At 38.0% G+C, this 17811-nt stretch overlaps 1 protein-coding gene across 2 annotated transcripts in view; it reads right to left on the bottom strand.

Moving 5' to 3' along the window:
• The window catches only part of RBM25 (RNA binding motif protein 25), a 60701-nt gene extending 43168 nt beyond the window's left edge, over nucleotides 1-17533 (bottom strand). Inside the window, exons 1-4 of one of the 2 annotated variants that reach the window (XM_086709346.1) lie at nucleotides 17350-17533; nucleotides 8869-8989; nucleotides 2570-2619; nucleotides 820-987 (exon numbers count right to left, since the gene is read on the bottom strand). In XM_086709346.1, coding sequence (XP_086565472.1) covers nucleotides 820-987; nucleotides 2570-2619; nucleotides 8869-8974 — 324 coding nt within the window. In that variant the 5' untranslated portion in view covers nucleotides 8975-8989; nucleotides 17350-17533. Of the gene's footprint in view, nucleotides 1-819; nucleotides 988-2569; nucleotides 2620-8868; nucleotides 8990-9101; nucleotides 10892-17349 lie in introns of those variants that run through there. The other variant, XM_086709345.1, reaches the window with a different exon arrangement.
• Between the last annotated feature and the right edge of the window lie 278 nt (nucleotides 17534-17811).

A 17811-nucleotide genomic window follows, 5' to 3' on the forward strand; every position in this document is an offset into this window, starting at 1 on the left:
CGCCAGGGTGGCTCTGTGGTTAAGCATCCAACTCTTGATTTTTGGCTCAGGTCATGAGGCTCAGGTCGTGACCTTATGCTCTTATGAGCCTCATGTCAGTCTCTGCCCTGCCAACAAAGTACAACAATTCAGTACAATGTATAATCCTTGACTGAATCATAGATAAACAAAATGCAGCAATTATGGAGATTATTGGGAAAATTACATATGAACTGTAAATACATTCAGTTAACAATATTATATCAGGGGGAAAAAATACTGTATCAGCCTTTAATTTTTTTTTTTTTTTTGAGAGAACGCACAAGTGAGCGAGGGGCAGAGAAAGAGAGAAAGAGAGAGAATTCCACAAGGGGCAAAGACAGGGAGAGTGGGAGTGGGAGGGCTCGAGCTCATCCCCAGTGAGGCTAGAGCTCACCAACCTTGAGATCAAGACCTGAGCCCAAGTCAGATGCTTAACCAACTGCATCACCTAGGTATCCCAGCCTTAAATTTCTTAAGTATGATGACGGTTTTGTGATCATATAGGAGAATGTCCTCCATCTTAGGAAAAACAGGAAGTATTTAGAGATGAAACATCACATCACAACTTAATCTCCAATCATTCAGAAAAAATGTGTGTGGGGTGTGTGTGTACGCGCGGGTAGAAAATAAATGTGGCAAAACAAAATTGTGTTTCACTATACTATTCACTCAACTGTTTTGCAGGATTGAACATTTTTCAAAATAAAAAGCAGAAAAGGATTATTCAGTCCTTTCTGCGTTTTCATAAATTTGAAATCGATAATAAAACTTAAAAATGAAAAACAGTTTAACACTTACAGCAAGGAGCTGTCTTATAAGCATGTCTGAAGCTTTCTCAGAAATGTTGCCAACAAAAACTGTAGTAGTGGGACCACAATTTTCATCATTTTCTTTAGCCTTTAAGCCTGGATGATCCTTTCTTGCTCCCAAATGCTTTCCAACCATGGACACAGTGGGTACTAAAACCTAGAGTGAAAAAAAGGCAGTAAAATTGGACCTGGCAATTAAATTCCCATCACGTTTAATGTAACATTAAGCTAACAACAATTTTTAAGTAGTGCATACACAGCAATTAGTAAAGGTTCTACATACCTAATCTAAAGCTCCTATCATTTTTCATTAACACAAAATTATTTGCGACAAGTTCTACTATTAGATAACCTTTCTTTTAAAAACAACTTGGAAAAGAAAATAAAAATAACTTGGATGGAAATTTCTTTACATTTAAGACCTAATTCTTAAATGTCCACGATATCATAAGTCATTTAAAATTATCAAATATATCCAGGAGATCCGTCACAACTCTACTCTGTACAAACATAAAAGCAAATTTCAATTATCCCTGCTAATCCTCTGACAAGAGTATTCAAATACTCTCACAGCATTCTCCAAAACTTAAATTTTACCTTTATCAGTTGCATTTTTTACTTTTCCTTTGTAACTTTCAACTTCCCAGAGAACCAATCTTACTCATTTTTACATCTGAAACTGAATTTAGCAAAACATCCACAGAAGGCACTGAATAAAGAGTGGTGAACTGAGGGAGCTGCTCCAAACCCCAAGTCCCACCTTTTCCTAGGCTGAAATGCAAGACAGTAAGTACCTGTCAGGTGGAGGTTTTCCAAAATACCCCAACAATGGGTATCTGATCCAAGAAAAATTAGACCTCCCCTTGGTCTGAAGAACCGTATCTTCTTAGTGGTTGGCCTCACAGCAGATTTGTTTCCCCACAGAGTTACCATCTCCTTTTTAATATAGGTAACACCTCCTTCTCCCTCCCATTTCAAAATCCACAGGTAGAGAAACAGTTGAAAGTAATGAGATCTACCCTCCCTCATAGAATTCCAAATGAAGCTTCATATTCTACCAGTTAACTCAAAGAAAAATTCTGGCTAAATAACAGTTAAGAGCATTATTATTTATTCATGTGTAGTAGCATGTTAGCATTCTTAATGAAGATGCTGAGAATGTACAAAAGCTTTGATGAATGTGAAGAATTAAGGCTTAAGAAGACTGAAAATGAAACAGTTTAGCAGAGTAAAGGCTTCAATAAAACTTTACAAAGCTTAAAGATACCATAACAGACAACAGAGAAAAAATAGGTTGGAAGGGGCTAAAAATTAGGTAGCTATGAGGAAAGAATGGAAATATATTCAACTCAAATTTCACTTCAGAATTTAAATTTCTGCTAAGATCATTCCTACAGTATTTTTTCTTTCTTTTATGAGATTAGGCATGTCAGATCATTCTCCTATCTCCCAGGACCAAGACAAAATGAGAGAATGGTGAAAAAAACCAATGTCCTAAATCTGAAAGAACAAGTAAATGAAGAGTGTAGAGAATACGAGGGAAATCATAAAACTATTTAAGGAGCCTATTTTAGGGGCAACTGCATAATATGCATAGCTGAGTGAAAATGATACTCAAATACATGGATGCTCTCACTCCCCATCATTCTTTTAAACATTAAAATACTTTATCAAGTTGTTTAGCTTTAAAAGAAGTATTACTACTGTATCTCCTCATTCCTCCTTAAAATTGTACTTACAGTTGGAGCAGGAGCCATAATGCTCATTGGTACAGGAATCATTGGGGTCCCTGAGGAAAAAAGCATAATAAATTGTAAGAATACAAGTATATAAGACTACATTCTATATCAACTACGTGCCATACCAACAGATAAAAATGCAGGACTAATGACAATGAGATATTGATGAATGCCTTATTTTCAAAAGCAATGGGGCATCAGACCAGTCCATATAAACTTACATAACAACAAAAAAAAGCTATTCAAAAAGCAAAAAGGCTGCCACAATATGCTTTCGTCTCAGAAGTTTAAAAAACTCTATAGTTGTTGATTCGTGTTCATCTGATTCAGTACATCCTGAAAGCCAGTAACTTACACAAATACAAGTTCACTTATGGGTAAACAACAGTATTAATGAATCCTTCAAAAGGTTAAAAAAAAAAAAAGGTATCAAATGAGAAACGAATCTGGAAACCTACATAGAATCGTGTTATTGCTGGTTCTTTAATAAAAACAAAAATCAGGGGCACCTGGGTGGCTTAGTTAGTTGAGTGTCCGACTCTTGATTTCACCTCAGATCACGATCCCAGGGTCATGGGATCGAGCCCCGAGTCAGGCTCTGCACTGAGTGTGTAGCCTGCTTTAAGATTCTCTCTCTCCCTTTGCCCCTCTGCTCACACTCTCTCTAAAAATTAAAAAAATAAGGCAGCCTAGGTAGCTCAGTCAGTGGAGCATGAGACTCCTAATCTCGGGGTCATGTTTTCAAGCCCCACGTTGTGCATAGAGCTTACTTTAAAGAAATTAAAAATAAATTAATTACTTAAAAAAATTCAAAATAAATCACGCAAAAAATATGACCAGGAATGTCAGTCAGTGTCAAAGAAAATCTCTAAGACAAGTATCTGCTGCTCTGAAGGTTTAAGAGAGATTAATGGGCTATTACTGACATCGTAGTGAAATCTGCATTTTTAACTATATTGTTTACCAATCAATGGCTACTATATAAAGTGTCCTTGTGTATATAACTAATGAAATCTTACCATGTGAGTACTAAGAAAAAGAATGTAATGAGGGCAAAAATCAGTGAAAGATTTTGTCCAGTTTTCTAACATAAATTTTAAAATGCTTCTAAATACATCTCAAGAAGTTCCGAAGTCGCTCTTCAGTTCAAATTTAACATCAACTTAAAAGAATCCTCCAGCTAAGACTGGTAATAAATTCTTAAACATTTAACATTATCCATTTATCTTCCAATATAACTCACTTAAAATAACTTTTAAATGAGAAAAATCAGGATTCCTATCAATACACCAAAAGAATATTACAAAAACGGAAAAAACACAGAAGTGCTTGGCTGGCTCAGTGGGAAGAGCATGCAACTCTTGATTTCAGGGTCGTGAGATCACACTGAATGTAGAGATTAAGTAATTAAACTTAAAAAAAAAATAAAAGACTTCGGAATCAAACCTGGGTTCAACTCATCGTTATGTCATGCCTAACTATGCACCATGGCCAAACTCTTAAGCTAGTTTCCTAAACTGTAGTAAGGTAATCATTTCTTCGGAGTACCTATGAGACTTACGGAGATCATTTGTGTGCAGCACTTAAATACAGTGGATGCTCAAAACGAGAATTCATCAACCTATCTAAAGTTTTCACTTTGTAAAACAAAAAAATAAATCCTCCCCCCTTTTTATCAACTGTAATCTATATGGCACCTTTTCCATAGGTAAGCTGTTAAAGAAAAAGTCAGAAAGACATAGTAGAAAAAAAATGTTTTTTCCTTTTCTTTTAAAGTAAGCTCTAGGGGTGCCTGGGTGGCTCCCATGATTGAGCATCCAACTTCGGCTCAGGTTACAATCTCACAGTTTGTGAGTCCAAGCCCCTAGTTCGGCTCTGTGCTGACAGCTCAGAGCCTGGGGCTTGCTTCAGATTCTGTGTATCCCTCTCTCTGTGCCCCTCCCCCACTCTGGCTCTGTCTCTCTCTCAAAAATAAACATTAAAAATAAAAATAGTAATAATAAAGTAAGCTCTAAACCCAATACGGGGCTCAAACTCACAACCCTGAGATCAAGAGTAACATGCTCTACCAACTGAGTCACCCAGGTGCCCCATTGTTTGTTCCTTTTTAATAGTTACTAAAATTTGAATAATACATTTTTTTTTAAATTTTTTTTTTTTTAACGTTTATCTGTTTTTGAGACAGAGAGAGACAGAGCATGAACGGGGGAGGGTCAGAGAGAGGGAGACACAGAATCTGAAACAGGCTCCAGGCTCTGAGAGCCCGACGCGGGGCTCGAACTCACGGACCGCGAGATCATGACCTGAGCCGAAGTCGGCCGCTCAACCGACTGAGCCACCCAGGCACCCCTGAATAATACATTTCTTAGCCCAACTTACTAAATTTCATGCAGTATGAAATTCATAATAGAGAATGTATTACTACTCATTACAAAGATCTATATATACATGCTAAGTATACAAAGCGTGAACAGTGCAATACTATGCTGTTTTTAAAAAACAGAAATAAGAGGGAGGGCACCTGGGTGGCTCTGTCGCTTGAGTGTAGGATTCTTGATTTTGGCTCAGGTCATGATCCCAGGGTTGTGGGATCAAGCCCTATGTGCTGAGGATGGAGCCTGCTTAAGATTCTCTCCCTCCCTCTCTCTCCATCACTCCCTTGGCTTGCATGTGTGCCCATGCTCTTGCTCTCTCTCAAAAAAAAATTTTTTTTAATTTAAAAGAAAATAAAGAAAAACAGAAGCAGGGAAAGAGTATACATAAGCAAACACATCAGGATACGCATAGTTCATCTCTGAAGCATGCACACTACAAACTGGTAAGAAAGGCTATGTTTGGGGAAGGGAATTCTCAAGAACTATGGGGAAAAAACTTTCTTTTTCTATATGCATATATTACTCTTTAGGGAAAAATTACGGTTATTTTTCAAATTTATTTTCTAATTTAATATAGAATTTGACCATCACACTTAAAAGTGCAATTAATTGCATTAATAAGCAAGAGAAGAAAATGATTCATGAACATGGGTTATGTGTGGTCTTGAATTACTACACGAGTTTAGCATACTACTTTATTATTTACCTTTTAAAGTATTGATGCTCTACAAAGAATGCACAATGAGTTGCAACTAAAGTCTGATTTATCACCCAAGTATATTTCCCTGAACAGAAATGATACTGTATGCTATTATAAACAGAATCAGAATTAATAGTGTTATTCTGAATAAATGCCCACATTAGTATGGCAATGACCAAACAGGCAAGAAGAAACACTTACAATCTGGTTTCAGGAGCAGCTGACCCACCTTTTTTTTTTTTTTTTTTTTAAATGTTCACTTATTTATTTGAGAGAGAGACAGAGAGAGAAAGAGAAGACATGAACAGGGGAGGGACAGAGAATCCCAAGCAGACTCCACACTGTCAGCAAAGAGCCCCACACGGGGCTTGAATCCACCAACCGTGAGATCACAACCTGAGCCAAAATCAACAGTTGGACAATTAACCCAGGTGCCCCCTGCTGACCCATTTTAAAAGATATGCAGAAAGTAGTCTTAAGAGAAACAGGTTTCATTTATCTTCTACTTCCGTTTAATAATTTGGTATAATGTTCATCAGAAAAGGTTAAATTTAGTATTTGCTCTTTAAAAAAAAAAGGAGTTAAACTTTTTTTAAAGTTTATTTATTTTGAGGGAGGGAGCGCGCACGCGCGCGCGCACACACACACACACACACACACACACACACACGGAGAGAAAGCGCGTGCGCACAAGCAAGGAGGGGCAGCGATAGAGAGGGAGAGAGAGAATCCAAGCAGGCTCCACACTGTCAGTGAAGAGCCCAATGCAGGACTCAAACCCATGAACCATTAGATCATGACCTGAGCCAAAGTCAAGAGTCAGAAGCTCAACCCGACTGAGCCACCCAGGTACCCCATCAAAGGAATTTAAATCTTTTCTATAAAACCAATCTACTAGTAGGGATATTAAGGCACTGATCTTTCAGTCATCTTTCCTGATTCTGAATAAGTGATTATGCTTCATTCCCAATCCCTTAAATTTCTTCATAAAGAAATTTTTTAAAAAGTAAACTATTCTTTCCTATAAATCTATATAACACAAGGGTTTTGTTTAAAAAAAAATGTATCATGGGGGACACCTGGTGGCTCAGTTGGTTAAGTGTCTGACTTTGGCTCAGGTCATGATCTAGAGATTCGTAGATTCAAGCATCATGCTCTGTGCAGACAGCTTGCTTCAGATTGTGTCCTCTCTCTCTGCCTCTACCCCACTCGCGTTGTCTCTCTCTCAGCCATGTTTATCTTGTGGCTTTTCATACCTACTCCAACACTGCTATATACTTGCCCTAGGAGTAGGAGGCCTCAAAACTGAGTCCATAGAATGTGTTGTGAATTAACAACCCATCTTATGAGCCAACTTCAATGTACTGTTGATCTCTCAACAGTAAAACACTGTAATTTCAAATAGATAATCCAATAGTTAAAAACAGGTCTCTGATATAAGGCTTCCCTCAAACAGGATGCCTGCGTGGCTAAGCGGTTAAGCATCTGACTCTTGATTTCAGCTCAGGTCATGATCTCACCGTTTGTGAGTTCGAGCCCCACATTAGGTTCTGTGCTGTCAGTACAGAGCCTGCTTGGGATTCTCTCTCTCCCCATCTGCCCGTCCCCTGCATGCACTCACTCACTCTCAAAATAAATTAATTTTAAAAATTTTTAATTAAAAAAAAAGCTTTCCTCAAATATTTCTGGATTATTTACAGGATCATTTGCTGATTTCAGCAAAAAAGCAAACATAAGAAAAGCAAAACTTTTCACATACAAATTAAGGACAGCTCTTAAGATACTGTCTTTTGGAAGAGAAGGTGATTTTGTATAAAATTTTTTCAGCCCTGTTAAAAATATCTGAACTACTGCCCATAAACCAAAGGAAAACTCTTGCTCTCTAGGCCAAGCAATGTTAAAATGTACCTCAAGATAATGGTTCTCACCTGCTTCGGATTCTGTGTCTCCCACTCTCTCTACCCCTCCTCTGCTCACACTCTGTGTCTGTCTCTCAATAATAAATAAATGTTAAAAAATAAAAATAAAAAGATAATGGTTCTCAAATGTGGGTTCTCTTAGTTTTGCTTAAATAGATCCTTAGGATCCGCCTATGAACTTACTGAAAATAAACATTCCTAGGCCCCACTACCTTGAGGATCTGAATCAGTGGGTTGGAGTAGGGCCTGAAAAAAAAAATTCTTTTTCTTTGGACCTCAAAGAGCTTTGGAGAGAGGAAGCTTTTATCTGGAAAGCTCTCCAAAATATATTATCAAGCATAAAAAACGGGGTAGAACAGTACATATAGGATGCTACTATACACCTACATTAAGAAAAAAAAAAACATTGGATAAAAGAATATATACTTGTGATGGCATGTAATATGTACTAAAAAGTATCTAGAAGAATAAAGAAACTAATGACTGTTTAAAACAGTTTCCCTCTCAGGGCGCTTGGGTGGCTCAGTCGGTTGGGCATCCGACTTCAACTCAGGTCATGATCTCATAGTCCACGAGTTTGAGCCCTGCATCGGGCTTTGTCAGCTCAGAGACTAGAGCCTGTTTCGGATTCTGTGTCTCCCTCTCTCTCTGCCCCTCCCCCACTCACGTTCTGTCTCTGTCTCTCTCAAAAATAAGTAAATGTTAAAAAAAATTTTTTTAAATACAAAAAAGTTAAATAAAAATAAGTTTCCCTCTTTCGGTAAGAGATAGTAGTAAGTTATGTAGGAATTCAAGGAAAAGTATTCACTGTATACCTTTTTGATGACTGAACCATACGAACGTACTGCCTTTTTAAATTTTTGTTTAATGTTTATTTTTGAGAGAGAGAGAGAGAGAGAGACAGAGACAGAGTGAGCATGAGTGGGGGAGGGGCAGAGAGAGGAAGACACAGAATCTGAAGCAGGCTCCAGGCTCTGAGCTGTCAGCACAGAGCCTGATGCGGGGCTCGAATTCACGAACTGAGAGATCATGACCTGAGCTGAAGTCGGACGCTCAACTGACTGAGCCACCCAGACACCCCCCTATATTTTTTTTTTAAATAAAGGGTTTTCTTTTTTTTTAACCTCCCCAGATGAATTTGATACTCACCCAGAGATGAAAAGTACTGCCACAGGAAAATGATACATCACATTTACAAAAGGATGCTAACAGACATCTTTACTACTAACACATATCATTTTCCTAAAGTTAACAGTGTAATGATGAAACTGCAGGTTAAAGAAACAACAATATCCACAAACTTACCTGGAGGTACAGGTGGAGGAAAACCAGGAAACTGTGGGGGTGGAATCCCTGGTGGGAGTGCTGGGATTCCCATGGGAGGGCGATTCAAATGAGGGGGAAAAGACATTCTTACTGCAGCGGTCTAAAGAAAAAAATCATGACAAATCATTTTATTTGAAATCTTTGCAATTTGATATGCCTGGTTTGTTGGCCTTCATTTTTAGAGTATCTGCAAAATTCTAAAGTTTTCTTACCCAAAGTAGTTGGCAAAGACCCTCTTTTCTCTGTCTGTCCATTGAGAATTTTTAAAACTTAGATCTTTTCTAAAATAAGTTCCCAAAATGTACACGATCTAAATTCAGGATAGACTCCTACAATCATGTGGGAATACATATAAAGGAAGAAAAAAATTTTGAGGTTCAGTTAATATCCAAAAATTAAAAACCAAACATCAACGAATCTTTTTAAACCAAACTCAGAATCCAGGAAGGTTATCTAACAGTTTTTTTTCAGGTGTTCTGACGCAGTCATTTTTTACACACATCAGCACCCTGAAAACTAAATGTACAAAGTTACGCAGTATTTGTTGACTCAATGTTGGCCAGTTCCTCAAGGACAAATGACTGTCTCAGTAAACTATAAACCTGAGGGGGAAGAAACCGCCTGACATCAGGTCACATGGTAACCATTCAGATATAAAGAACATAAAATTTGTGACAGTGAGAAAGATGTCATAATTTTTGATAAAAGCAAAACTCTTAACCATTCTTGAATGAAATTCAATGAATGAATGAAATTCAAGAATCAGATGTTAGCATTTGATTTAATGTAAGAATACACTGAATCGCTTCATTTGATTTATATTACTTAAAAGAAATTTAATTTTGTGTTTTAGCTAAATGAATGTATTTAAGACTCCTTTATGACCAAATTTTATATTTTCATCAACATACTTGAGTGTCCAGAACTATAAGAAAAAGTAGAAAGAAAATGTGATGCCCTAGGAAGATTACATGTACCAATTTTAAAAAGCAGCCAAAATCAGTGATCCCGTATCAGTGATGGCACTAAATAGTAGCAATTTAATGAACAGGATGTTTGTTGGATACTAGGAAAAATTTCACCTACACTCTACAACTGAAGGGGTCTAGAGTTATTTGAAGCTTTTAAAGAACATTTGTACTATTTCTGTGTGTGTATTTCATACACTGATTTACTCACCCTTCAGAAGAGAGAAGATAAAAAGTGCATGTCTTCCACTTCCTCGCCCCCTAATCCCAACAGTTTGGTATATACCGTTGTATTCTTCTAAATAGCTTTCTATACACAAACTAACATATAATTATTTGTGTTTTTCTGCAAACAGTATAATCATACTATATTGTTACGTGCATTTCTCCTTCATTATCATTAACATCTCTTCATATCAGTTCACAAAGTTCTATCCCAACCTTTATAATGCAGTAAACTACCATAATACAGGTATACAATAATCATTCAATCAACAAGGATGATTGGCTCCACATTTTGCCTCTTACAAATAACATTGAACATTCCTAGACATACTGGATATATAAATCTATGCACCTGTGCAAATAATTTTATAACACAGCTTAGTACTGTATGCATCTACACTTTACCTCCAAATCATCCTCCAAAACTAACGTACAAATTTATATCCTCACCACCAATACATGGGTATGTATGCCCTTTCCTCAGATCCTCAACATCACTGGAGTAAATCAGTGTTTAAATTATAACAGTCTCATAGGTAAAAAATACTCTCATTTCAATATGTATTTCCTTAATCACTAATGAGGTTGAGTATCTTTTTACCTGTTTATTAGACTTTTCTTTAAAACAGTCTTAGATAAGCATGTCCTTCAGGCTCACAGCTGTTCTTCCTCAGTGTTGACTTAATAAGTTAGGATAATACAGGATTATTTAGGATAATTCTATAAAGTCTAAACTTCCATTTCAGAAAACACAGTACACTTAAAATATTTACAAAGCTTTACAGGTAAAACAAATTCCTACAATTTCATACACTTAGAAAATAAGGTACTGGAAAATGCTTTAAAATCTTAAGCATCAGCATAAATTAAAAAGGAAAAATGGAACTAATTTAATATTATAAATGTGTTGAATTTTTAATCTTTTTGTAATACTTTTTGCCCAAAAATAAAAACAAACATTCTACAGGAGGGGGCAGAAGTGTATCTCCTTTCAAAAGAGGGCTACTGTCCTACTTACAGAAGCTCTTCTATTATCATTATAATACTCTATCTCAGCACTTTCTTAGGAGGGCAGTTGGTATTAATACCTGTTGAATAAATAAATTAGTGAATGAATCAGTAAACAAATTTATTAACAAGCTCCCATGTGCCAATTTCTATGCTAGCAATGACCCAGTGTCTAGCCTCACAATGTTTTTACAAAGACCGGAGCATGAATTTATTGCCAAGTATTAAGCTGTAACCATTTTTTTAAAACCCTTTATGTTCTTGGTGTTTCAATTGTATTTCGTGGCTCTTAAATGTATACTTCATTCTGTAAGAATAACCAGATTATATGTTTTATGCTAACGTATGCATTCTATTCACTTCTAATTTTTGTTATATGTCCCTTTCATTTAAAACCATCCAAAACTTGCTTATTCATAGGTGAAACTTCAAAGGTAAAGAAAGGTATCTTAATAAGATAATGGTCCCTCCTATGGTCAGAAAACAAACAATTCTGATGATCACTGACCAATATTAATGTTCACTTTAAACACCCTAAAGTGAGAGTATCAACCACTTTTTTCAACATAAACTTTTATGTTTTGGCATGTGTGAAAATGACTAAGAATACTTTTATAACCGTAAGCAAAGCTGATCAGTTTTTACCTACAGTTGATAAATTATAACATTCTCATAATAAATTATATGGAGATTCAAAGTTGGTAGGTACACTATCAACAATAGCCGAAGTATGGAAAAAGCCCAAATGTCCATCGATGGATGAATGGGTAAAGAAGATATACTATACATATACAATGGAGTATTACTCCAACAATCACAAAGAATGAAATCCTGCCATTTGCAACTATGTGGATGGAACTAGAGGGTATTATGCTAAGCAAAATTAGTCAGAGAAAGACAAATATCAAATGACTTCACTCATATGAGGACTTTAAGACACAAATGAACACAAGGAAAGGGAAGGAAAGCAAAAATAATATAAAAACAGGGAGGGGGAAAAAACATTGAGACTCTTAAATATGGAGAACAAACAGAGGGTTACTGGAGGGGTTGTGGGAGGGAGGATGGGCTAAATGGGTAAGGGGCATTAAGGAATCTCCTGAAATCATTGACACACTATATGCTAACTTGGATGTAAGTTAAAAAAATAAAATAACAACAACAAAAAGTTGGTAGGTACGTTGTAGAATAAAGTAGGGAAAAGAACATGGGAGCACTTTACTTTAAATATGGTGGTTGGGCCTCACAAAGAAGATAGGCAAACTGAACGAAGACTCCAAAGAGGCCAAGACAGGAAGCCTCATATATGGAGGCAACAGCCTTCCAAGCAAAGAAAACAGCAAATATAGGAGCCTGAGGTGATCATGCAGTGTTTTGTGGGAGGAAAAACAAGGCCAACAGCTGGAGCAGAGTACTTGAGGAAAGCAAAGATAAATGCCAAGTATTACTTGGGGGAGCGGGCTCACAGAATGTAGTACTTAGTAGGCCACTGCAACGGTTTTGATTTTTACTCTGAGATGGAAAACATTTGAAAGGCTTTTGACCTGACTTACACTTTAAATGCGTCACTGGCCACTGTGTTAGTAAGACTGGCATTTTAATAGCGTCACTGGCCACTGTGTTAATGAGACTGGAGAACAAGTGGAGATGCAAAGGACTACTATAATAATACAGACAGGAGAGGGTGGTCTGGAATAGGTGGTGAAAGTGTTAGATTCTGGATGTACGTATTTCAAGTGTAGCCAATTGCTGAGGGATCACACAAGGAGTTTAAGAAAAAGAGAGTTGCAAAGGTTATTTTATTAGCACTGAAATGATTTAGGTAACATTTACAAAATACTTGTATTTTTCACTTTCACTCTGGAGGGCTTCACTTTTAGAAGGCTCAAAGCATTTTTTTTTTTAGTAAGATTTTATTTTTAAGCAGTGTCTACACCCAACGTGGGGCTCACACTCACAACCCCGAGATTAAGAGCCACATGCTCTTCCCACTGAGCCAGCCAAGCGCCCCTAGAAGGCTCAAAGCATTTTTACCGGCTCAGTATGAAACCTTATAGCCCAAAGTAACAAAATGAGCACCTATCATGCAAGTATTCCCTATCTTTAGTGCCTACTTTAGTGTGGCAGTGGTCATACAGATTTATTACGCGTTTGTCAAAATTCACTGAAATTAAATGGGTGCATTTTATTGTATGTAAATTTTATCTCAATAAATCTAGTTTCCTCTGTCCAAAAAAAAAAACTTTAAATAACATGTACCCCTACCACTCAACATACGCGTGCATTCTGCTTTTCTTTTTTTCACTTTTTCCTCTTTATGTTTTTTTTTCTCCTTATGCTGTTAAATCACTCCTTTTCTCACACCATTTACTGCTAATAACCATTCCTCCATTGCAGATTTATCCCAATAGAAAAAATATTTCACCCAGAATAGATTTACTGGCTAACCCCATCCAGACCCAGTGTGCCAAATTTCTAAATGGTAAGAGGCAAATGAACCAACAGATTCTCCTGAACAAATACTTATACAACTCATTCATTCAACAAATATCTAGCTCCAATTGTGTGTCAGATTCTTTTCTAAACATTATTTTCCTACAGTTACACTGCCAGTCCAGTAGCTCTTCATTGAATATAAGTGATCAATACTGTAGCGTGTATTGTTCCCTGCTCTGCTTACAGCCTACAAGATACAATGGACTGACATACCCGTCCCAGCCTAAGGAAAGCAAGCCCCTCAAAACCGCATCTCAAACTGAATTTCTACAGAAGTGGTCTTCGGGAACTATTCCTAGGAAAGAGTATTCCATATCCAAAGAAGAATAGGAAATGCTTGATTAACAAAATGTTTCTTTTGCAGGAAAGCTTTTCAGAGGTATGAAAATACTCGTGTTTTAAGTCTCCAAAAAAGGGACGTGATCTTTTTCTTAGCTTTCCACTTTGCGGTTTTACCATTTTCAATGATTAAAAAGCGATACTATTTACAGAGAAAAATCAGTGGTAGTCTGGAGCTGAGGTGGGAACAGGGAGTGACTTGCAAACCGGAAAGAAGGATCCTTTTGGGGGTAACAGTCACACAACTCTGAACACTTACTAAAAATCATCAAATTGCACATTACAACAAGTGTATTTTATGTATCAATTACACCTTAGTAAAGTTGCTTTAAAAAAAAAAAGCAGGGGCGCCTGGGTGGCGCAGTCGGTTAAGCGTCCGACTTCAGCCAGGTCACGATCTCGCGGTCCGCGAGTTCGAGCCCCGCGTCGGGCTCTGGGCTGATGGCTCGGAGCCTGGAGCCTGTTTCCGATTCTGTGTCTCCCTCTCTCTCTGCCCCTCCCCCGTTCATGCTCTGTCTCTCTCTGTCCCAAAAATAAATAAACGTTCAAAAAAAATTTAAAAAAAAAAAAAAAAAGCAATATCAATTCAGAACAAGTTCAGGCTAAATCCAATTAAGACCTGTAAATTAGATAATATTGAATCAATATTAATTTCCTGATTTTGTTCACTGTACTGCTATTAAATATGAAAATACCCTTATTCTAAGAAATATACACTTAAGTATTTAAGGGCTAAAGGACACCTCATCTGTGGCTTACTAGCAAAACATTTCAGAAGAAAACTATGAAGAAAAAGAGGAGAGGATAAAGTAAATTTGTGAAATGTTATCATTTGGGGAATCTGGGTGAAAAGCTATTTAAGAATTCTTTCTACTATTCTTGCAACTTTTTTGAAGTTTGAAATTGTGCTGATTAAGTTCTAAAAAGCAGTATCAGTAATTCTGGTGGTGTAAATGTTATGTTCTTTTTATTTTCTGAAGTTTCAAAATTTTTTTAAAAAGCAAGAGAAAAGCTATTCAAAAACTTTAAGGGATAATCAATCGAAATCCTCTTAGGAATGGCAGTGGTAATTGTCAGAAAAGACTATCAAGAGGTTCAACAAAATACACAGAATGTTTTTGTAAGACGTTAAAAGATTTGATGACTACTTCTGCTTCCAAAGTTACAAAATAGTCAATACAATTTTTCTTTAAATCGTATATAAATGAGGGGCGCCTGGGTGGCGCAGTCGGTTAAGCGTCCGACTTCAGCCAGGTCACGATCTCGCGGTCCGTGAGTTCGAGCCCCGCGTCAGGCTCTGGGCTGATGGCTCAGAGCCTGGAGCCTGTTTCCGATTCTGGGTCTCCCTCTCTCTCTGCCCCTCCCCCGTTCATGCTCTGTCTCTCTCTGTCCCAAAAAAATAAATAAACGTTGAAAAAAAAAAAAAAATTTAAATCGTATATAAATGAAAAAACTATATAGCTAATCAGTGACCCAAGAAGTTACTTGAAAATCCCAAACTAATATCGGGTCTGAAGTAATTACCAATATTAAAATGAACTCATTTTATTTTAATAACAGATTTAAAGCCTTAACACAGTAAAATAAAAAGATACCAAACCACAAAAAAAAAAAAAAAAAAAAAAAACAACTTGGCCCAAACTATTATTAACATATAGTGCCTATATGCAACATTGGGACAATGAAAACATTTTCTTACTAGAAATGTTTTGGAATCAAACATTCAAACATACATACATACATACATACATACAGGAAAAACCATATTTTGGAGACCAGAAATGGGAATCCGGTAACTCCAAGAAGAATTATTATTTAATAAAAGTATTAACTAACATTTTATTTATTTCTGTTTACAAAAGCCTTCAACATACATTATCTCACTGAATCTCCCAAATTACCTGGTGTAGATATATTATTGTCCTTTTACAGATGAAGAAGCTATTTTGTCCATGGAAACACAATAAGTGAGTGGGGACTCCAAGGTCCCCACTATCCTGAAATTACCAATCCAAAGGCTGTTTTCACTGTATCACAATGCCTCTTTCTAGTAATAACATACCAAGAAGAAACTTTTTATTAAGGGTTAACTTTGATTTTATTTAGAAAAGTCTATTCAGAGTACATTGGACGAAACGTTAAGAGTCAGGATCAGGCTCTTGTACTTCACTGAAATCTCTTAAATAACAGTATCAGTTAATGCAAACTAAACACTATGTGACTTAGACATCGCACTAAGGATTTTACATACTCTTTCTCAATTAATCCCTAATAACAATAACCTATGAAGTGGATACTTTTATAATCCTCAATTTACAGATGAAGAAAAACCAAAGCTTCAAGAAAAGTTAGATTGATTAGAATAGTATAGTATCTGCTTGAATCATGAGGACCAACTGAATGTCTTTCAAGGCCCCTGAATGTTTTTGGAAAGCTTTTAAAAATCAAAGTTCCCAAGACCATATAAAAATTGTTTATACTCCACTGCCAACTACCTAATTCACAGTACTTCATACTAGAGCAGTCTGGTACAAGAGAAGTCCAATCTCTTCCCTCCTTTTGGTCTGCTCCTCTCTGCCCAGGATCAAAATGGCTTTTCCATGGCAATATAAATATCCACATTACATAACTTCAAAATAATCTTCGTACTCCTAGATCTACTTCGAAAAACGTATTTAAAAAGTACTGAAGACCAAAGAAGAGTAAGAAAGAAGTAACACATTTTAATGTGGAGCTTGGTCATCGCCTAGAATGAATGGGGATATAGTTTACTGCAACCTCCAAAGGAGGAAGGGGGCAGGACCACAATACTCATCACAATCTTAGACAAGCAAACCAAGAGGGTGCCAAAAAAGGTGGGCATTAGCTGAATCCGGAGTGGGTGTGGGGGAGTGCACTCGGTGGAGGGCTCTGGATGACCAAAGAGGAAGGGAAAGAAATCCGTTGGTGGCCGGCACCTCGCTAAAACGGGTGGCTGCTCTCTGGCTTGTGGGCAAAGCCTGGGGCAAGAGTGTCCTAGGCCCGGAAAATCTACAGTAAGGTTCCCCAGGCTCGGGTTAGAAAGGGGCCTCAGGGAAGGGCTCCCCAGGGGCAGACCGATCGTTTTGTGGCAAACGTGGAGCCCAGAAAAGGCCCAGGCGATCCACTCAGTGACGGGCCGTGGGAGGGAAAGAGAAAGTGGGCGACAATGCAAGGAGGAAAGCTCTGGCAGTAGGTCCCGGCCTCCACGGGTTCCTGCTGGGCCCACTGGTTTTCGAGGCCTTAGAGAAGTGAAGAAACCCAAGCCTCGTGCCAGCCCCCTCCCCCACCCCAACACCTCTTCACCCCCAATCCCACCCCGGCCCTTTCGCACCCTCCCTGGTTTCCCCTACTCCCGGTCTCCCGGGTCTCCCGGTTCCCACACGCGTTCAGAGGCGTGGACTCACCGCCGCTGAGAAAACAGTACGGTCTTCGCGGCCTTCCGGGCTCCAGGTTACGAGTGGGCTCCACCGGTTCGAGGTTTCTGCGCACCGCTCGCCGGGAGACTGGTTCCGAAGCGCCTACTCGCACAGGCCGCAAACACAGCCGCGCTGCGCGGGGAGCTTCTGGAGGTCTTCCTCTTGCCCGGCATGCACTGCGGCCAGGCCGACTGAAGAGGAGAATCATAGAGAAGAACGTGTATAGATAGTCTTCCCTTTGGCTCTGAATCACCACGCAGCGGCCAATAACCATAGAGAAGGAGAGCCTGGTGGAGACTAGAAAGGCTCGAACTGTAAATTACGACCCACCCTGCCATTTTTGATTGGAGCTGATTGAATCTTATGACTACGAGACGCCATCTTGAGGTCAAGGTTCCGCTGCGCGGGGCGCTGGGGTTGTTAGATTCTCACTTTTTGTAGTTTGTGTT

This window comes from Puma concolor, chromosome B3, assembly GCF_028749965.1.
Source record: "Puma concolor isolate L17-30 chromosome B3, mPumCon1.1.hap2, whole genome shotgun sequence".
Lineage (NCBI taxonomy): Eukaryota > Metazoa > Chordata > Mammalia > Carnivora > Felidae > Puma > Puma concolor.